The 22,815-nt window shown below is 35.8% G+C and overlaps 1 protein-coding gene across 7 annotated transcripts in view; it reads right to left on the bottom strand.

Annotated features, from left to right (window-relative positions):
• Positions 1-22,815, bottom strand: part of ARID4B (AT-rich interaction domain 4B) — a 167,318-nt gene that overhangs the window by 36,930 nt on the left and 107,573 nt on the right. For 5 of the 7 annotated variants that reach the window (XR_013416007.1, XR_013416006.1, XM_077998447.1 and 2 more), the window contains 5 exons: positions 21,806-21,900; positions 19,912-20,009; positions 18,660-18,903; positions 18,143-18,318; positions 12,169-12,429 (listed from right to left, as the gene is read on the bottom strand). Coding sequence is in view for 5 of the 7 variants with exons in the window: in XM_077998447.1 (XP_077854573.1) it covers positions 12,169-12,429; positions 18,143-18,318; positions 18,660-18,903; positions 19,912-20,009; positions 21,806-21,900 (874 nt within the window). In the remaining 2 variants the exon portion in view is untranslated. The remainder of the gene's footprint in view (positions 1-12,168; positions 12,430-18,142; positions 18,319-18,659; positions 18,904-19,911; positions 20,010-21,805; positions 21,901-22,815) is intronic. The other 2 variants (XM_015126883.3, XM_015126891.3) reach the window with 2 other exon arrangements.

The raw sequence follows: 22,815 nt of genomic DNA, 5'->3' as shown, positions 1-22,815 counted from the left end.
CCATTTAAAAAGAAATACTGAAACAAAAAGTATTGAAACAAATATTTAAAAAAATATTGAGTCAGAAAATTAAGACAGTGATTAGCCTATACTTTTTCAATTCAGTTATCAATACAGTCAATATAATTAATTCTACAGATGGAATCTAAACAAGTATCTCATTGAATATTTATCTAAAGTACTAAGGAAAATATTTCCAAGGTATATATATGACTTGTCTGAGAATATTTCTATTGAGATCACTTAACATTCAACTAACAAACAAACACAAAAGAACAAATGCATGATAAACTCATTTAACTTCTGAAGATCTAATATGTTCCCTGACCTACATAAAATGAAGTAGAATGAAATTTTTATTTTTATTTATTTATTTTTTTTTGATGGAGTCTTGCTCTGTTACCCTGGCTGGAGTGCAATGGTGTGATCTCAGCTCACTGCAACCTCCGCCTCTCAGGTTCAAGTGATTCTCCTGCCTCAGCTTCCCGAGCAGCTGGGATTACAGGTGTGTGCCACCACATCCGGCTGGTTTTTGTATTTTTAGTAGACACTGGGTTTTGCCATGTTGGCCAGGCTGGTCTTGAACTCCTGACCTTAGGTGATCTGCCCCCCTCGGCCTCTTAAAGTGCTGGGATTACAGGCATGAGCCACCATGCCTGGCCGTAGAATGAAAAATTATATGAGACTCCAAGACTGTAAGTACACATGTGGACGTATTCATCTGACAAACACCTCTTAGGTACCTATTATGTAATAACAGAGTCTGCACTAGGCACTGGGTACTCAGCAATGAATCAACAAACAGCTCGTGTCTGCGAAGAGCTTACAATTCAACAAAAGAAGACAACACTAAACAGTAATGACAAATTTTGTATACAAACCTGAAACTTTCTGAAAGAAACCCACCATACAAATATTCGATTTTTCAAATGTTTAAAAATATTCATACAAAGCTAAAAGATACCATTCAGAGACCATAGCATACTTGCTCTCACCACAGAAAAATAGGATTTCTAAAAAGAAAACTTTATGGCTTTTGTATGGATGCACTGGCAAATTATGTAAGAAATCATTCCGTAATAATAAAAACAGAAAAGAACGTTAATCGATCAGATATACTACCAAAATGGTTAATATGCCCACATCAGTTCAGCTTTTGGTTCTCCTTAAACCCAATTTTAAAAGAAATATTATCAGCATATAGTTAATATACACCTAAAAAGCACAGTCTTAGAGATTTAAAAATATATAGCATGCAGAATAAAAGTATTTTAAAAATAACTTAAGTAAAATCAAATTAATGTAATACTTAAAACCTCACTCTTTGAAATATGTATAGATTATAAGATAAAAATCTAATAACCAATCATGAAGTAAATGTTAAAATCATCTATATTTTGTTTTCTATAATGAATAGATTGATTTAATAATTGTTGCATAATATGTATTTTATATCTTGCCTCTCTATAATCAAAAAAGTTAATGTATGTCATATAATTAACTTACTAGGTTTTTTTTTTTTAAATTGAGACAGAGTCTCGCTCTGTAACCCAGGCTGGAGTGCAGTCGTGTGATCTCGGCTCACTGCAAGCTCCACCTCCCGGGTTCATGCCATTCTCCTGCCTCAGCCTCCCGAGTAGTTGGGACTACAGGCAACTGCCACCATGCCCGGCTAATTTTTGTACTTTTAGTAGAGACGGGGTTTCATCGTGTTAGCCAGGATGGTCTCGATCTCCCAACTTCATGATCCGCCAGCCTTGGCCTCCCAAAGTGCTGGGATTACAGGCATAAGCCACTGTGCCCGGCCAACTTATTTAGTTTTTAAGAACCTCACATCTAAAGTGGAAATTTGTGCTGTTTTAGTAAGGAAAGGGATTTCCCTTCCTGAATTAAATAAAAGTATGACAAAATAATAGAAAAAAACACCAAGTCAAAATAAAAAGCAGTGTTAATCGTTATTAATTATAAATTTCATAAGCAATTTTATCATTTATCTACTGTATGAATTTTATATAATCTCAATTTATATGTATTTTAATCTGAATATCTAAAATAAGACTTATGAAAATAACTGATCACAACTAATGCTTTTAATAATGTACCTATAATAAAATGAAACAAAAAAGTAGTATATTATTCAAAAATAAAATTCCTGCCAGGTACAGTGGCTCACACCTGTAATCCTAACATTTTGGGAGGCCAAGGCAAGCGGATTATGAGGTCAGGATTTCAAGACCAGCCTGACCAGCATGGTGAAACCTCATCTCTCCTAAAAATACAAAAATTAGCCAGGCATGGTGGCACACGCCTGTAATCCCAGCTACTCGGGAGGCTGAGGCAGGAGAATTGCTTGAACCCAAAAGGCGGAGGCTGCAGTGGGCCAAGATCGTGCCACTGCACTCTAGCCTGAGCAACGGAACGAGACTCTGCCTCAGACTAAACTAAACTAAACTAAACTAAAATAAAAACAAAATAAAATTCCTAAGTATGATATAAACATTTCATATTTCTACTTCATATAACACTTAAATCTACATCAGAGAGACAGGAATGGTATTCCTCATACTTAAGAATATAACAGCAGAATGATAGAACCATGAATTAAAATTATAACATAGTCATATTTAAGAGTTGACATAAACAGCTCAACGGAATGGTATAGTAATTATATCAATAGGTTTTCCCAAGCAATATAACTCTATAAAATGAAACTGAAGTATAGGTCTTTAGGCAGAGGTAATACGTAATAATAAGAACACGAATACAGCATTTTACCAAAGCTTACAAAGACAACTGCAAATGGTTAACTGTGGCATTAATTGCATATTATAATGCAGATGCTAAGTTTTTTTAATTCCCCAAAAGTATACTCTGTTAATATTTGATAAATGTATGGAATTAGTTATTTGTGCACACTTAGACAAAAACATCAATGTACCTGCCAATCTACAAAACTACTCAATGAAACAGGTCTAAGTTTAGTAAACACTCTTAAGATGAATACACAAAGAAAAATTAAAGCCCATTTGAGTACAACACATAACTGAATTATCATCTCTTTTTCATGAAGGAAATGTTTATGTTCATTTGTACTCAAAAACTATGGTTAACTCAAAAGTCACTCTCTTTTAATACAAATTTACAGATAATGGAAACCACTGTCAAATGGTCATTTTATAGGCCTGTGACTTCTGTACTATAGAAACAAGGCAGACAATTTCCTAGGGTACCTTGCTTTCTAACATTACCAGGACAATTATTTCAAAGAAGATGAGTAGAACAACTCTGTACTCTATTTCAATATTCCTAAATCCAATGGCATACACAACTGAAGTATAGCAGGGATCAGATTACATGGAAGTAAAAGAAAAAAGAAAAAAAATGAAGGACACAAAACATTTTAGAGCAGGAAAGAACAAAGCAATTAAGTTGAAAAGTGACATTAAAAATTTTTTAAGGACAAAAGGAGACTAAGAATAGCTAAAAAGTCACAGAAAATTATTATTTCCAATCAAATTCATTCCAGTCTCTCAGTCTCGACTCCATTTTGTTCGCTGATAGGCTCTTTATGTAACCCAAAGAGGTCACATATATCATATACAAATATGAACTCAAATTAGATCAAAGATGTAAACATTATAGCTAAAACTATGACGTTCTTAGAAGAAAACATACAGGAAGATCTTCAGAACACTGGATTTGGCAATGTTTCTTTGGAAATAACATCAAAAGCAGAGGCAACAAAAGAAACATTTGCAAATCACGTATCTGGTAAGGGAATAACATCTAGAATATATGAAGAATTACAATTCAACGACAACAAAACAACTGACCAATTCAAAAATGGCAAAAACTTGAAGGGACGTTCCTCTAAAGAAGATATACAAATGGCTAATAAGTACAAGAAAAATGTTCAACTCTAGTCATTAGGCAAACGCAAATCAAAGCAGAGTGAGACACTAATTCACACTCTCTAGAATGGCTATAACCTCCCAATTTTTTTAAATAGAGAATAACAAGTGTTGGCATGGCTGCAGAGAAACTGGAACCCTAACACATTGCTGGTGAGAATGTAAAACGGTGTCGTCTCTGTGGAAAAGTCTGACAGTTCCTCAGAAAGTGAAACACAAAGTTATATATAAATGAAGTGAGAAGCAGCTCCAGTGAGAGGGTCAAGTCATATCTATCCCAATCCCCTATTATAGGTATCGCTTTAAAAAAACCAATGACCCAGTGGCTTTTATTTGAATTTTAACTTCTGCTCTACTTCCATTTTGTTGTCGGGAGGTCCAATTTAGATCAACGTTCATTTAGTACTTACCATATGCCAAATGAATACTTTTCTAGATGTGGTAAGTGATATTAGGAGAATAGATATGAAACAGAAATTTTTTTCATATTTTAAAATTAAGTTCAGTTTTGTAATAATACATAATGTAGTCCTGATGTAGAAAGCTTGAATGATGAAGAAAAAAAGAAAAGGAGGGGGAGGAGAGTTGAAGGGAAAGAATTTACCCAGAGTCCTAGGTGAAAGTTATATTCCAGGAGATCAAATTCCTCTGGCTCAGAAAAATAATTCAGAAAAATTTAGTATCAGAATTGTGACTCAAGTGAGTATTGGGAAAATAGGAACAGAAACAACAACAAAAAAATGTTAAATGGGTATCAGAAAGAAACAGGGGAACAATTAGAAGGGAGAAAACACACAAAGATGAGAAAGAGACAAAAGATAATTGAGGAGGGGTTTCTCAATTTTGAGAAAGAAAGAGAGAAAGAAAAGGAAAATAAACAAGAAAAATGGTTGTAGCTGGAGCAGCTGGAGCCCAAGCAAAGCATATTACGGATGGAGTGATCAACTGACTGTTATGTCACTGATAAGGCACGTAAGAGGGCAAGAAAAGCAGGAGGAATTTATCTACAAAGGGTCACTAGTGTTCCTGGTAAGAACAGTTGTGGAGACACAGTGAACAAAAGGTTGATGAGAGTGGGTTTACACAGAAAAAGGAGAGAAACTGAATAACAAGTGTAAGTAACTTTCAAACAGTTCTCCTGAATGAAAATGGAGCCAAGAAATGTCACAGTAGAAGTCAGGCTCCAGAAAAGATTTTCCTTGAGATAGGACAAATAACCACAAATCTGTAAGTAGTGGGAATGACTTAGAACAGAACAAGAAAATGGGCCATGTCTTCGATCAGGCAAGAAGGGATGGTTATGAAGACTGGCTTCAGACAGTAGCATGATTGTGTATCTATAGCTAAAGATGAAAACACAGAGAATGTGGCAGCAAATGCAGTTAGATAGGCAGATCTAATGAAGTGTGTAGAAATGTTTTTCTTGTTTCTCTCAGCAGGTACAAAGCAAGGTCACCAGCTGAAAATGAGGATAGGGAAGAGATGTTGGGGATGTGAAGACATAAGCAGCAGTATGAAAGTTTTCTAAGAAACTAGGAGAGTGAATGGAAGAAGGACATAAAGAATTAAGGACACACTTGAGGTTCACAGTTACGAATTTAAAGAAAGAACAGTCATTGTGGTTGCTTGCTTTACTCCAACCAGGATCAGCTGCACAGGTGCAGGCAAGGAGCAGGAGGGTTAGATTTAATCAAGGTTCTTGTGGTTTTGTCAGATGAGTACTATAAAGCAAAAGGAGAGAAAAATAAGAACTGGAGTCAAAAGAAGTGATTATAGTAATAAATGCCAGTGAATGTAAGCAATATCAAGGGAAGATTGAGTGCATTAAGTGGGGTGGAGACGTAAAGGGTGGTAGGATCAACAGACTGTCAATCTTGCTGGGGTTAACTGTCATGCCTGGGACTATGAATTCTCTAATAAGGACCACTTTTTAGTATCTTTGGTGACAAGCACAGTATTTGGCACATAGTGGATACTTAACTTATGTTTGGAAAATAAAGGAATAAAGTGTGAAAAAAGCAACTGAACAATGGCAAAAAGTAGGACTGAACCTACTTATTTGTGAAAGCCTTTTACCAGGTTTTTTCAACCCCTAACTCATTCCCTCCTAAGGAGGATTTAATTTGTTTGGAGAAAATATTTTTAAAATGTAACACATTTTTTATTTCAAATAATATATTTAGCATAATTTAGTTTATTTTCAGTTCTCTATAACTGTTAACACGAACTAGAACCATTGTGGCTTATTTAAGAGTTTTACAACCGAAGTTTTACAGTGTCTCTTTTACTTTTGTGTTCCCATTAACACAGCTGGTGATCCGCAACATAGAAAAAATTATTCTCTAACTAAATGTGCAACTCTTTGATTACAGAAAGCCAAGTTGGAAATGAGCAGAGAAAATTCAATCAACATTGATATACTATTACAAAATATTCATGTATTTTAAATTCCACACCAATTAGTCTAGATAGTTTCACTCAGTTGTTTGTTACTAAACAAGGAAATCCAACACACTCAACCAGTTTTACGGCATGTTAATTTCAATGTGTACCCTTACTTTCAAAAAATCAATACCATATTTATGACACGACTTAGAAACTTGAGAGTGAAAGGATCAATTAGATAATTACGTTAAGATTCTCTATAAAATATTAACATCACTAAGAAAAGTTAAACGTAACAGAGAGCCTACTATTAAAAACTACTTAAGCAGGATTAAAATTTTTTTAAATGTATGGGGACATTTTTAAAAGACTAAAAGAGAACACACTATAATATTAATTATTTTATCTTTCTTTTTTCTTTTCTTTTTTTTTTTTGTTTTTGAGATAGAGTTTCGTTCTTGGTGCCCAGGCTGGAGTGCAACGGCACAATCTCAGCTCCGCAACCTCTGCCTCCCAGGTTCAAGTGATTCTCCTGCCTCAGACTCCCAAGTAGCTGGGATTATAGGCATGTGCCTCCATGCCTGGCTAATTTTGTATTTTTTTTTAGCAGAGACAGGGTTTCTCCATGCTGGTCAGGCTGGTCTCGAACTCCCGATCTCAGGTGATCCGCCCACCTCGGTTTCCCAAAGTGCTGGGATTACAGGTGGGAGACACCGCGCCCGGCCAGCAATAATTTTATCTTTCTACCTTTAAGTTTTTTCTCATTTTTCTAAATTGTTATTTTTAGAAGAGTTTAAAAAAATAATTTATGAGCCTACTCCAAACATTCCTAGTGCTTGGTGACATAGTAAGTAATAGAGTGCTAAACAATAATTTTAGATACTATCACTGCATCAGAAAAATTTTGTCAAAGTATTACACTATTTGTAGTTAAAGAGTTCAAGTCCTTTCCAGTCAATGTGGTGTGAACATGTTAAAATACGACTTTTTTTCATCACAGTAGTAGAAAACAAACTTGCCCAAATGTGAACCTTTGTATAACAAAAATCAACATTTTCAGCTGTGAAATAGGGACATACATGAAAATTATATTAAAGATTTATACAGGTCGGGCGCAGTGGCTCACGCCTATAATCCCACCACTTAGGGAGGCAGAGGTTGGTGAATCACCTGAGATCAGGCGTTCGAGATCAGTCTGGTCAACATGGTGAAACCCCATCTCTACTAAAACTACAAAAATTTGCTGGGCATGGTGCCATGTGCCTATAATCCCAGCTACTTGAGAGGCTGAGACAGGGCAATCTCTTGAACCTGGGAGGCGGAGGTGGCAATGAGATGAGATCACGCTGCTGCAATCCAGCCTGGACAACAAGAGCAAAACTCCATCTCAAAACAACAACAACAACAACAACAAAAAAAAAAAAACAGCATTTTAGAAAACAAAGAAAAATGTAAAAATTAACAAGAAAAAGGATTTTTTTTTTTTTTTTTTTTTTGAGACGGAGTCTTGCTCTGTCACCCAGGCTGGAGTGCAATGGCGTGATTTCGGCTCACTGCAACCTCTGTGTCCCTGGTTCAAGTGAGTCTCATGCCTCAGTCTCCCAAGTAGATGGGATTACAGGCACCTGCCACCATGTCCGGCTAATTTTTGTATTTTTAGTAGAGATGAGGTTTTGCCATGTTGGCCAGGCTGGTTTCAAACTCCTGACCTCAGGTGATCTGCCCGTCTTGGCCTCTCAAACTGCTAGGATTACAGGTGTGAGCCACCGCGCCTGGCCTAAAAACAGTATTTTTAAACAAAGAGACAGATACTCTTACATTATTTGAGAAAATCTCTTTGCTGGAAAAACATGGTTCATGGCCAGGAGCATCGGTTCATGTCTATAATCCCAGCACTCCTGGAGGCCAAGGCAGGAGAACTGCTTGAGCCCAGGAGTTTGAAACCAGCTTGGGCAACACAGTGAGCCCCATCTCTACAAAAGATAAAAAATTAGCCAGGTGTGGTGATGCACACCTATAGTCCCAACTATTCCAGAGGCTGAGGTGGGAGATCACTTGAGCCCAAGAAGTCGAGGCTGGAGAGCCATGGTCGCACCACTGCACTCCAGCCTGGGTAACAGAACGAGGTCCTCTCTCTCTCTGTTTTTTAAATCTGCAACATGTATTTCAGATTCTGAAATACATGTTGCAGATTTAAAAAACCATGGAAATAGGTCCACACAAATCTCCCAAATTGCTTGTCATAAATGACTGCCACTGAAGATAAAACCTCCATGCATGAACCTCCATGCATAAATCTTCATTTCTAATTTCACATCTGTTAAGTATAAATTTAGAGATCAAGCTGAAGACCCTAAAAATAAAAGAAAAATTGTCATAGAGCTGATAAGGATTTGTTGCAGTCCTTATTAGATTAGCCTCAGAACTGGAGGAGCAGCAAAAATAAAAATTATTGCGTATTTATCAATGAGACAGACTGATTATTGCTGAGACAGACTGATTATTGCTGAGAGAAGTAAAATACTGTTACGTTAACTCTAAGAAGATTAACTGCTTAATCTACTGAGGTACATTTGCTTTCTCCATGATGTTGGAGTGTATAGTGATCCATCCTACAGGTCTTCATCAAGATGTTAAGTTTTCTTCTTATGAAAGTTCATAGCATACAAGTACTTGAGTTGTCAGAAATAGACGGCAACCTTCACAGTAACACAAGCATGTCTCGTTGAACTAGGTCCCATTTTCCTTCCTATATTATTAAAAACTTGAATGCCTCAATTTAAATTCTTTCCTAACTTTCCCTTCTGGCTATCTATTTAAAAACTAAATTACTAGAGATTCTTTCTACCTTCTAAAATCAAAATACTTCTGGAATTCTCTTTCTTTTAGTCTATCTTTTCTTAACAAAACAAAGTTGTATCTTAATTGTAAAACAGTTTCATGAATGACTCAATTCTTCTATCTAGTAAGCCTTTTTTGTTTAATGAGCCAATTAATAGAAAATAAGCCTTGGCTGGGCACGGTGGCTCAGGCCTGTAGTGGCAGCACTTTGGGAGGCCGAGGCAGGCGAATCACCTGAGGTCAGGAGTTTGAGACCAGCTTGACCAACATGGAGAAACTCCATCTCTACTAAAAATATAAAAATTAGCTGCGCGTGGTGGCGCCTGCATGCCTGTAATCTCAGCTACTCAGGAGGCTGAGGCAGGAGAATCGCTTGAACCCAGGAGGCAGAGGCTGCAGTGAGCCAAGATCCAGCCATTGCACTCCAGCCTGGGCATTAAGAGTGAAACTCAGTGTAAAGAAAGAAGGAAGGAAGGAAAGAAGGGAGGGAGGGAGGGAGGGAGAGAGGGAGGGAGGGAGGGAGAAAGGAAGGAGGGAGGGAGGGAGGGTAGGAAGGAGGGAGGGAGGGAAGGAAGGAAGGAGGGAGGGAGGGAGGGAAGGAGGCAAGGAAGTCTTGATTATATATAGTGAAAGTTGGAGAACACCTAAATTCTATCCATTTCTCACAGAATTTCAAATACTTCATAAAGGCCATGAGGAAAAACTGCCTCTACAAGTAAACTAGCAAAATAATTAGAAAAACTAAAAAGAGAGGTAAAAGGTGTTGTGACTCTATCTCGTGGGTATTACGTTGTAATTATTCGTTTTTGCTAATCCAAGTATTTCTTTCTAAATTTTTTCTCAAGAGATGGGGTCTCATTCTGGCACTCAGGCTGGAGTACAGTGGGGCATGATCATAGTTCACTGCAGCCTCGAATTCCTGGGTTCAAGCGATCCTCCCACCTCAGTAGCTGGGACTACAGGCATGCAACACCACACTCAGCTTTTTTCTTCCTAATTTTAAACTAACATATTCTACATTTACATTTATGTCCTAGGCAGAAGTAGAACTCCCTCTACATTTATATTCAGTAAGATAATTTAGTAAGATCAAAATGACTTGAAGTCAAAAATTGGACAAAATATTCTTTTGGTAGCTATATCTGAGATCTCAAGTACCTTCTTTGGAATATATTAATAGCCAGGCCTTCAGGTGAGGAAAATCAAGTACTAGAAAGGCAGCATAAGAACCAACAGCTGACACCTATAATCCCAGCACTTTGGGAGGCCGAGGTGGATCACCTGAGGTCAGGAGTTCAAGAAAAGCCTGGACAACATGGCAAAACCCTGTCTCTACTAAAAATACAAAAATTAGCCAAGCACAATGGCAGGCACCTACAATCCTAGCTACTCAGGAGGCTGCAGCACAATAATCGCTTGAGCCCGGGAGGTGGAAGTTGCAGTGAGCAGAGATCATGCCACTACACTCCAGCCTGGGCAACAGAGCTAGACTCAAAAACCAAAAACAAAAACAAAACACACAAAAAAAGGACCAAGAGGTGAAAGGATAAATTGTGCAGTGTGTTAAAAGTGGTATCTGGAAAAACTTATGTTTCTGGATAACTATCACATCTAAGCTCTGACGACACATATTCTTAAAATCTAAAACTGTATCCTGATTAGAAATAATAAAGAATGAGCCCAAAACAAAACTTCTGAACATTTCGTCATGACTTAACTTGCTATTTGCTATTTTCTTCCAAGCATCAGAATGGATCAGACTGGTACTTTTCTCAAAATAAGAAAGGTAATCAGATTAGATCATGAGCTTCCTCTTATACAACAGGACAACAAAAAATTTAAGAAACAGAATTTCGTATAGTATAATTTATTAAAAACACATGCATGTAAGAATACTATATATTTTCTATGAGTACATTTATATGTATGTGAAAGTAGAATGAAAAGTTAGTAAGGACAGCCTCAAAACTCTCAGAAGTGATTTTCTTCAGGGAAAAGGCATTGTGGGAAGTGATTAAAGAGAATCAAAATTTAATTTGCAACACTCAAACACAGAATTTGAGATGATGCCTTCCTAATAACTTCCCAAATCACAGAATATAATTTAAGCATAAAGCATGAGAACCGTATTCCTCCTTAAAGACACTAGGTACACCACGAAACCACAACTTAAAACTTCTATGGTTAATCTTTCCAGGTATTTAACTGTCTTACAAGCTACATTTCAAATATACTATCAGATATTCTAAAATAAATTAAATTATTCTTAAAAGAAAACTGAACGAACAGATCCCAAAACTGGCTTGCCAATTTTGGATAAAATAAAAATACAAAATTTCTTTGGAAAGTCAAAGAAAATTTATCTAAGAAAAATGCTTAAGTCACTGAACACGACTTAAAATCAAATTTCAGTCTTGCCTATCAGTTCCCTAGGGTAGGAGCAGTCAAAAAGTGCATTCTATTTTAGTGAAGCAGGCCTGCTTACATGTTCAACCATATTTTTTCAAAGATACTAATAAATTTCCGAGACTTCTGAATAAGGTTGTAATGCAATAGCTGTTAATAAGGAGATAAGGCTTTCTTTAAATAGCTAATGTTTCCTAGGATTTTAAATCCCTGACTACAGAAGGAAAGAAATGACTTAAGAATACAAAAAAGAGGTTACTGTGGCAATGTAGTTTAAAATGCAAGACAGCAAGCAGCCTGATAATTGGTTTGCAGATGTCCAGAAGTTCTGATCATTTCATCAATGTTTTGTCTACTAATCTACATGTAGTACATAAAAATCAAGTGTGTAGACCTCAGTTTTCTAGACACTAGGGATATCTTCCAAGTACTGAAAACATTAATTGTAAGTCACTAAGTGAGGTATTTACATGCTAAAAACTTATGTATTTTTTATAAGGTACTATGACCTCGATTAGAATACTAATAAATCTGTAATCCGTCACTTAAGTTTTTAAATAGAAAAGTATTTTATAATACTTTTATAAATTTTTAGGTAATAATCACTAGCTAAAACTCAAGTTACCTCACATTCCATCCGCAGTAATGCACCAAGTAAAGGACCTCTCCACCTTCGACATCAGAATCTTTAATACTAGCTTCATACATTTTTTGATTTTTCCCTCGTCCATACCGCACTTGGACTTTCATGCCTGGTGGATAGCATTCAAACTCCTCTTCCTCATTGTTGTCATCATCTTCTTCATCCTCTTCTTCTTCTTCCTCCTCCTCCTCCTCCTCTTCTGCTTCTTCATCATCTTCTTCTTCTTCTTTATTCGTTTCATCTCTTGAAAGGTTTAAAAAATTGCAGAGTTAATAAAAGACACTTCATAAGTTTTTCAGTTCCAAACCACATATATTGATAAAAGTTGTGGCTGTGATTGTTCCAGGAAAAGCAGGTTCCACGTGTATGAAATTCTCAGAGTTTCATTTTACTATTAAAAACTAAAACTGTAAGACAACCAAGGTTACAGAAAGACACATTCAGAGAAAATGAAGATTCAAAAATAAGTGCAGTAAAAGAAAATTTCCAAGTCAGAACAACAGAATTTGTGCCGAACAGCAAGAAGCAAGTATGGTCAACTCTAACAATGTTTTCATGTTTTATTAATAAAAGTGTTTTACATCTCAATTGACAAAAAAAATCATTATACTTCATTACCATTTTACAACTAAAAGTTATTTTTTTCATTCAAATATTTCCAGCCTCAAGATGTTCATTTTTTTAGAGGCAGAGTGTTGCTCTGTCACCCAAGCTGGAGGTCTCAGGATGTTTGAAACAATAATTTTCACTAGCAGATGGCAGTCTTAATAACTTTAAAACATTCTCCATCCGAATTTTCAAATGCTATAATAACTGAAATACTGTTTTAATTTAAACAGAAATATTCTAAAAATGTACTACCAATATCTTATCAGGTTTGTTCTTTCCTTTAAACTTCAACACAACTTCTACTCTCATTACCACAGATTTATTAACATCATCTACAAATCTTCTCAACTTTGATGTTCCAAAGAAATAGACAGATGAAAGGCCAATTACAAGTACATGAAACTAAAAGTCAAACTATTCTAGAAAGAGTATTACATTCTTTTTTTTTTTTTTTTTTTTTTTTTTTGATGGAGTCTCACTCCTGTCACCCAGGCTAGAGCGCAATGGCGCGATCTCAGCTCACTGCAACCTCCGCCTCCCAGGTTCAAGCGATTCTCCTGCCTCAGCCTCCCAAGTAGCTGGGATTACAGGCACCCATTACCACGCTCAGCTAATTTTTTGTATATTTAGTAGAGACAGGGTTTCACCATGTTGGTCAGGCTGGTCTCAAACTCCTGACCTCAGGTGATCCGCCCACCTCGGCCTCCCAAAGTGCTGGGATTATAGCCGTGAGACACCACACCTGGCCTTACATCCATTTTTATCTTCTTAGTACCATGTATTTTCTAAAACTGAGCATTCATATCCTTTCTGTGCTGACCACCAATCTGTATTCAATAAGGTGGAGAAAATCTTCAATTATAAATCTTTCCAAACACTAGATTTATTTTTTTTTTAATTTCAATATGAAATCCAAGGCTACATTTAGTCTGGTTTTATTTGCTGTCCTGTATGTCTGTACTTAAAGACTCCATCACTTTAGGGTTGACAAATGACTAAACATCGTAAGGCAGAACAACCAGATAGTTTAGTATTTAAGCTTTAAAAATTAATGATAATATGTAAAATACATAGATATATTAAAATAAACACTATATTCTATATTAAGACTAATGATTATATATATACATATATTACACCACACACACACATATATTTTTTCTATACATATATATACACACACACATATATATATATTTTTCCCCCTTGGAGACACGGTCTCGCTGTGTCACCCAGGTTGGAGTGCAGTGGCCTGATCACGGCTCACTGTGGTCTTGACTTCCTGTTCTCAAATGATCCTCCCACCTCAGCATCCCAAGTAGCTTGGACTATAGGCACATACCACCACACCCAGATAATTTTTTATTTTTGTAGAGACGGGGTGTCCCTATGTCATTTAGGCTGGTCTTGAACTCCTGTGCTCAAGCAATCTTCACACCTCGGCCTTCCAAAGTGCTGGGATTATAGGTGTGAGCCACTGTGCCTGCCTGATGAATATAATATTTATATTTTAAAAAAACTTCCTCCACTGAAAATTTCAGTTTTATATTCCTATATGCAACCTTTTAGGGATAATATACTTTATCATTCCTAATTATGTAATTACATAGGCAACAAAAATAATATATAAATAGTGATATAAGCAGTACTATAATGCTTTTTTATTCTCCTTTTCCTTTTGTATAGTGGGGCAGGAGCGTTGGAGGGATGTTTAATAGACCTGTGGAAGTAAGTCCACGTTCACAAAAGTATCAAATGTATCAATTCTGTCTGAACCATGACACAAATTCCTCAAAAATTCTCAAGACTTATTCCTATTTTAAAGACTCAGTTACAGTTAAATACGTATTTAAAAAACTAAAACCTTCATGAAACCAGCTACAATCTGAGATATACATATATACTATACATATATATGTACATATATACATATATATGTACATATACACACACACACACACACACACACATATATATATATTTTTGGAGACAGTCTCTCGCTCTGTTGCCCAGGCTAGAGAACAGTGGCATGATCTCAGCTCACTGCAACCTCCACCTCCCAGGTTCAACCAATTCTCCTGCTTCAGCTTTCCAAGTAGCTGGGACTACATGCTACCATGCTCAGCTGATTTTTTGTATTTTTAGTAGAGATGGGGTTTCGCCGTGTTGGCCAGGCTGGTCTCGAACTCCTGACCTCAGGTGATATGCCTGCCTGGGCCTCCCAAAGTGCTGGGATTACAGGCATGAGCCACCGCACCCAGCCTGAGATTAAAATATTAGCAATGCTATTGAAAATACCTTAATATTTCTATTATGAAAAAGTAATTTTATTAAGGCTAAAATATCTAAAAAATTAACAGAAATGGCATTATCAATGATAAATCATTATGAGGAATTTTATTTTTATAGCAAACTAAATCTTTTTTTTGAAAGAATACTTGCCTAAGTCATAAGACTCTATTTTTGCATACTGGGGAAAAGAAGCATATTTTATCATGGCCACAATAAAAGAGATTTATCATGCACCTCAGAATCATCATACAAAAGTGAGATATAGAATCAAAATTCTAAGTTTTTTGAAATGACGACAAACTCTAAGCTGTATGTTACATCATAGAATACACTGAGTTGATGAGTACAAACAATTCTAAATGCCAACAGCAAGCACAATCATACTTTAAGTGGTAGCCCAGGCAAATTTTCATTCAATCTAAAACAGAAACCCAACACTCTTGTATTAATGAAATCAAACAATCAAAAATTAAAAATACACATTTAATATCACCCTCAGACACAAACTAAATGAAACTCACTTTAATAATACACTGAAGTATAAAGAAAAAAACAACATAATTACTGGCAATCAACCGAAGAAAACTATTCTCCTCTCTAAGACTTCAGTGGCAAATTCAAGACTAATGTGCTAAACCAGATGGAACACAGAATGCCAAGAAAGAGAGCCTCTGAAAGTATAAAATGCAACCAACATACAGGTTAAAAAAATTAAGTTGATGCATACATTACATACATGCACACACACACACACACACAAAAACACACGCATTTAAGCTAGTCATATTTTAGAGAAGAATATCTTGGGAAACGAAATGTATCAGCAAGGATTTTCATCTGAATTCAAAAAGAAACATCAAATCTTCCCAACTTGATGTTACACTCTTTACAATGAAACAAAATTTTTAAAAAAGATAGTGTATTAAGTAACTGCTATGGTCAAGGCACTGAACTAGACATTTTACATATATCAACTTCTTCAATCTCCTATATCTGGACAATGGAAGAAGGACAATGAACATTCTTGGTAATAGCCTATTACTTAGAGAAAGTTTATATGCCAGAAAAATACCTATATATTAATTATCACTGTAAAATTTTCCCCTGCAACTATCTAATAAAACTCAAAAATCAATTATAGTAAGCCCCTCTTATCTGCAGGGGATACAATCCAAGATCCCCAGTGGATGCCTGAAACCGTGGATAGTATCAAAACATATGTTTTTTCCTATACATACATACCTCTGATAAAGTTTAATTTATTAATTAGGCACAGCATGAGATAAGCAATGACTAATAACATAAAGCAATTATAAAATGCTATAATAACAGTTATGTGAATATGGTCTTGTCTCACTCTCTCAAAATACTTTATTGCACTGTACTCACCTGTTTTCAGACCACAGTTGACCACAGGTAACTGAAACTGTGGAAAAGCAGGGAGTACTGTATAAACAGTCCCAACTGCAATGCTTCTAAAAAATATCTACCAAACTTGGGCAGTCACATTAGGAAAATTTTAGTTTGAGGTATGCATATACTAATAAATATCTGTAGTACATAAAAATCCATATAATTATAGAGTTAAAAGGGTTACTAAAAACCTACAAAATCGTTTATTCTATAAAATAAGCAGAAGCACCAACTTAAAAAATTAAGTAACAAAGAAAAATACAGATTTATCACAGTGCCTTGCAAACAGCAGATGTTCCAGAAACATCTGTAGATTTAAAAATCCGATTTTTTGGTAAAAAGCTGAATCTTAAGATTCTTATCAAAATGATCTCCTTTAAACATACACTTCTACACACAGAAATATAACAAAGTATAATCAACAAATATTTAGGATTTTTTTCTTCCATGTTTGCCTGTATGGTGCCACCGATATTTCAGAACTCTGATCAATCAAAAGATTTTAGGCAAAAAGCTGAAATCTGTACCAAATTTCTTAATACCTGAAATAGTCTCCAACAGCAGTAAGGCATACTTCAAATATATATTTTTATACACAAAAATACAACAAAGTATAATAAACACTTTTTACTATATTCATATAAGCCCCATTTTTCATTTTCCCCTTCCCTATTCGTCTGCATACTGTGGCCAAATGTCAGTACGCTAAATGGGTTTTTTGGTTTTTTTTTGAGAAAGAGTCTCGCTCCGTCCCCCAGGCTGGAGTGCAGTGGTACGATCTCAGCTCACTGCAACCTCTGCCTCCCGGGTTCAAGAGATTCTCCTGCCTCACCCTCCCGAGTAGCTGGGATTATGGGCACATGCCACCACTCCTGACTTTTTAGTATTTTTAGAAGAGACAGGGTTTCACCATGTTGGCCAGGCTGGTCTTGAAATCCTGACATCAAGTGATCTGCCCGCCTTGGCCTCCCAAAGTGCTGGGATTACAGGCATGAATCATTGCAGCTGGCCTGCTAAATGATTTTTTTTTTAAAGTTCATTGTACTTATTTAAATGAGACACTAACAGAGATATTTATATTTTTTAAGCCTCAGAAAAAAGATTCAATGCCAAAGATTATCTATAAAATCCAGGGTCCACTAGTAGTGCATAAATTACATTGTCAAATAATTCATCATTCCAAAGTGACTAAAACAAACAAATGCTACTATCACATAAGATAGAACATACAATTTTTGGCCTTTTAAACCCTTAGTATTTTTCCACTCTTGCTTTTGCTTAAGAAATAAATACAACTCTCAGAATCTACAGCCAACATACAATCTATAAAACACGGACACAGCCTGAAGTTTATATTATCAAGTAATTCAGCAGACCTAAAAAGTACTTTGCTCTAGCTAAAAATTTTATCAATTTCCATGATGAGAGCAAGAAGAATGGATCAAAAGTATGATCTTTCTCTACAAATTTCTATCGGTAGGGTCTCTGAAAGAAGTGAATGCTATTTAATTAATAAATGCCAATCACTCTATTATTTAATATTTTGTCAATTAATTTAGATTCATACATATACACATACAAACAGAAAATGATACGAATCCATCAAGCTGAAATGCATCGTAACCAAAAACAATTTTCTTACCCAGATTTTGCTTTTTCTTCCTCAGCTTCTACCTTTATGTTGAGGGATTCATCTACCCTAGTTGTGTCATCATCTTTGTCGTCCACATTTTCATTTTCTTCTGGTTTTTTAATGTTAACTTCTTTTTCCTGATCAGAATGTGTAGGTATAGGTTCTAATAAATTCTTTTTACTTCCCTAGAAAAAGATCAAAGGAAAGAAACCAACAAAAGTAAAAAAAGTAAAAATTTTCAATCTACATCCATGGTTTATCTCTTAGCAACAGGAGGTATCAACCAATTCTAATATTAAAAGTTATAAATTACTTTTAAGAAACTCCTGCTATTTTAAAGCACTAGACAAAAATAGCTAACAGCTATTTTGAAGTTATTATGATAAAAATTATACAAAAGTAGCACTTAATGAAGAAAATAAATAATAAAAAGTAATATTATATAATATATTGATTTTGGAACTTTACAGAGGATATGGAAAATATACCAAAGAAAGCAAAGGACAATTAACAATATCTGATTTACCAGAGAGGGCTTAATATTTTCTTTTCTTTCAATTTCATCCTCAATAGGCTTTTCTTCTTTTGGTATTATATTCCTCTCCTCCTCCATCTTTATTTCTTTGATCTCTGTTTCATTTTCCTCCTTAACTTTTACTTCTTTTACATTTTCACACTCCTTACATTGCTTGTTAACAACTTTCTCTGGCAATGCCATCTGAAATTCAATGTTGGCTGATCTACAGTACTCCTCAAAACCATATAAGTATCTGGAAACATGAAGAGAAATTACATTTGGTGAAAACATTTCAAAATGTAACTATGGAGTTACTTTTAATGTGTATTCATTTCTTTTGTCTAAACTCTCAGATATTGGGCCATGTTAACATTCTAATTTATTCTAGTTGTTTCTAATCTTTTCAATGCAAACAAAAAATTTTGTCAAAAAATTCATTTAAAAAACTGTGCTCAGAGTCATAACAATAACAGCTATTAATAGTATCAATAACAGCATCTATTTGTTGAACATTTCTTATGTGTGAGGCTGGACCCCCTATTAAATCTCATGTAGTCACTACAGTAATCTTGGGGCATGCAGCAGCATCTTTTTTTTTTTTTTTTTTTTTTGAGACAGAGTCTCACTCTGTTGCTCAGGCTGAAGTGCAGTGGCACGATCTCAGCTCACTGCAACCTCCACCTCCTGGGTTCAGGCAATTCTCCTGCCTCAGCCTCCTGAGTATCTGGGACTACAGGCGTGAACCGCTATGCCAGGGTATTTTTTGTATTTTTAGTGGAGACAAGGTTTTGTCATGCTGGCCAGGCTGGTCTTGAACTCCTGACCTCAAGTCATCTGCCCGCCTCAGCTTTCCAAAGTACTGGAATTACAGGTGTGAGCCACCGTGCCTGGTCAAGCATTCCATTTTACAAACGAGGAAACTGAGGCTTAGGAGAACAAATAACTGGCCCAAGGGCATAAACAGCTAACAATTGGCAGAACTAGCATTCAAATGTGGATTTACTTGACTTTAGAATATTAGCTTTTTAACCTCTATGAAGTACTTCACAAATGTACTTAGCCACAAAAACTTTCTTTACAGAATTTCTCATAGATCTACTATTCACAAAATACACTTTAGAAAATGCTATCACAGAATGACTACTCTAGTAAAATTTTCTGATTTCTTTAAAGAAACAATTAGCCTCAGTTAAAAGGTAAATTTCATCCTGCTTTCTAGGTAAAAATACTGAAGACAATCATATCAATTATACTAACTTACTTTTTATAAGCACATTTAACATTGTATCCTGCAGCTGAATTTAAGACAGGGATTCCAAGATCTTGGTAGACTTGTTTCCAAACAGCTCCACTTTCAATCTAATGGACAAAGTGAAACAAAAACTCTTAAAAGGTGTTAATGTAATAACATTTTGATAGATACAGTATATATGAGTATATTTTTATATTTATTGGTTCTAGTCTCAAAAGAATTTTTAGAAACTTGATAAATTCTAAATTTGGTTTAAAAATAAAGGTTTTAGTACTCTAACAAATATCACAAAATTATAAATGTTGAAATATTAGGCCATTTGACATTCTGTTTTTTTCTTTTTGAAGACAGGATCTCATTCTATTGCCTAGGCTAAAGTGCAACAACATTGGCACAAACACAGCTCACTGCAGCCCTGAACTTCTGGGCTCAAGGGATCTTCCTGCTTCAGCAACCCAAGTAGCTGGGACTAGGCGCACACCACCACATCTGGCTAATTTTAAAATGTTTTTTTGTAGAGATGGAGTCTCACCATGTTGCCCAGGCGGGTCTCAAACTCCTGGGCTCCAGCAATCCTCTGGCCTTAGCCTCCCAAAGTGCTGAGATTACAGGCATGAGTCACCATAACTGGTCCCATTTGACTTTTAAATAAACCCAGTTATGGGAAATGGAAAAATATTCAGGCTCTTTAATAAAATTTTTAACAAAGAAACGGAGACAAACATTTTCAAAGGTTTTATTATTTCCCATAAAATATACAGGCTAATAAATGAAAGCAGTTCTACAAAAATTTGTAAAGTATTTTATTCCATAGAATATTCACAATTGGATACTTTTTTATTTTTTTATTTTTTGAGACGGAGTCTCGCTCTGTTGCCCAGGCTGGAATGCAGTGGCGCGATCTCGGCTCGCTGCAAGCTCTGCCTCCCAGGTTCACACCATTCTCCTGCCTCAGCTTCACGAGTAGCTGGGACTGCAGGCACCCACCACCACGCCTGGCTAATTTTTTGTATTTTCAGTAGAGACGGGGTTTCACCATGTTAGCCAGGATGGTCTCGATCTCCTGACCTCGTGATCCGCCCGCCTCGGCCTCCCAAAGTGCTGGGATTACAGGCGTGAGCCACCGCGCCCGGCCTGGGTAAGTATTGTACATCATGTCAACCTTAAAATAATTTCTTCAGATCAGTTCAACAAACATTTCCTGCCTTAATCCCTGTATATTATTAAAGGGATTAAGAATATAAACAATATTAAGACAGATCCTTGCTCTTAAGGAACACACTGTCTAGTGAAAAAGAGACACAGGAAGGATTTCCACCAATACGACTCTGCTGTGATTCAGATTTTAAAAAGGAGGTTTACGAAAGTTTGACCAATTTAACAGTTATCAGAAAGCTCACATGAAAAAAATCTTTTTTTTTTTTTTTTTTTTGAGACAGTCTCATTCTGTCACCCAGGCTGGAGTGCAGTGCAGCGGTGCAATCTTGGCTCACTGCAATCTCTGCCTCCTGTGTTCAAGTGACTCTCGTGCCTTAGCCTGCCATGTAGCTGGGATTACAAGTGCGCATCACCACGACTGGCTGATTTTTGTATTTTTTGTAGAGATGGGGTTTTGCTATGTTGGCCAGGCTGTTCTCAAACTCCTGGCCTAAAGGGATCTACCCGCCTCGGCCTCCCAAAGTGTTGGGGTTGCAGGCATGAGCCACCATGCCTGACCTAAAAAATCTTTAAAATTTAAATTTTGTCTGAGAAGGCTAGCTGTACTTTCCAGTTTATTTTCTTCTTAGGATTTTACTGAAAAACTTTTTTTTGTTGTTTAGAAAAACAATTTCAGAGATAGCAGATACCTGAGAAAACATGTTACATGAAAAAGATGTTTTTTCAGTTTGACTACAGTACTCACATTATCAAATCCTCCAAGTTTGTGTACAAGTCTGAATAACTTAAAAAGATTCAAATTTCGATATCCAAGTACAGGTCGTTTGTTAATAGGTGTACCTGTTACAGAACACACAAACTATATTAGATCCACACTACATTTTTAATTTAAAATTTCAAAAGATTCAAATAATACCACTGAGTATTTATAGTATTTTTTATATATATATATATATATATATGAGAAATTATCTTGTTAATCAAAGACATAATGTCTACACATAAACAAGCCCATGGCCACTTTAAATTTTTTCACATAACCAGATTTTTGAAATCTTTTATTTTCATTCTCTCATACTTTCTTCCCTCTGCTGAGCAAGTAAATAAATACTAGACAACTGCTTCCCAATGAGAGTTGCTTTTATGGCATTTTCTTTGTATTCTACCAACTTACTACTACTCTAAATAATGATTCTATAGTAAAGCTACATGTTTGTTTGTTTGTTTGTTTCATTCTAACACAAGAAAATGCAAGGCAAGGATGCTAAATCGAACAAACCATGAGAAAGTGGTAGAGAAGATAACAAGGTAGGGGTACAATGCCTCATATGGCCATTTCTGCAAAATATATGACTGGCTTAATCATATTTTTTCACTCTTCTCTAGTATTAGATTTCATTCATTTTCTTTGCCTTTTCATTTATCTTATACAAGAGCCTATCAAACAGCATACTTCTTAGGCCAACCCTCCATTCATATAAAGAAATAATACAAGAATCAAAGACATTTTATATTGAAAAATGAAGAGATACTTATATTGTGTTAGGCATTATCATTTATGAAAACAAAAGATGACAAACAGCCAGTTTCTACTCATCAGCATTACAATCAGGGATTTAAAAAACATTCAATTCCCAGAGTATTGTGGTGTTTCTAAACACTAATTATTCATTTTGCCCTTCCCTTCCAGCTAGAAAGTCTCTCCTTACTCCCTTACAAGCATCTTCCCAGAAAATAAGTAGACTCTGACCAAGA

Source organism: Macaca mulatta, chromosome 1 (assembly GCF_049350105.2).
Source record: "Macaca mulatta isolate MMU2019108-1 chromosome 1, T2T-MMU8v2.0, whole genome shotgun sequence".
Lineage (NCBI taxonomy): Eukaryota > Metazoa > Chordata > Mammalia > Primates > Cercopithecidae > Macaca > Macaca mulatta.
Note: the sequence above shows the minus strand (reverse complement) of the source record. Positions and strands in the feature narration are given on the sequence as shown.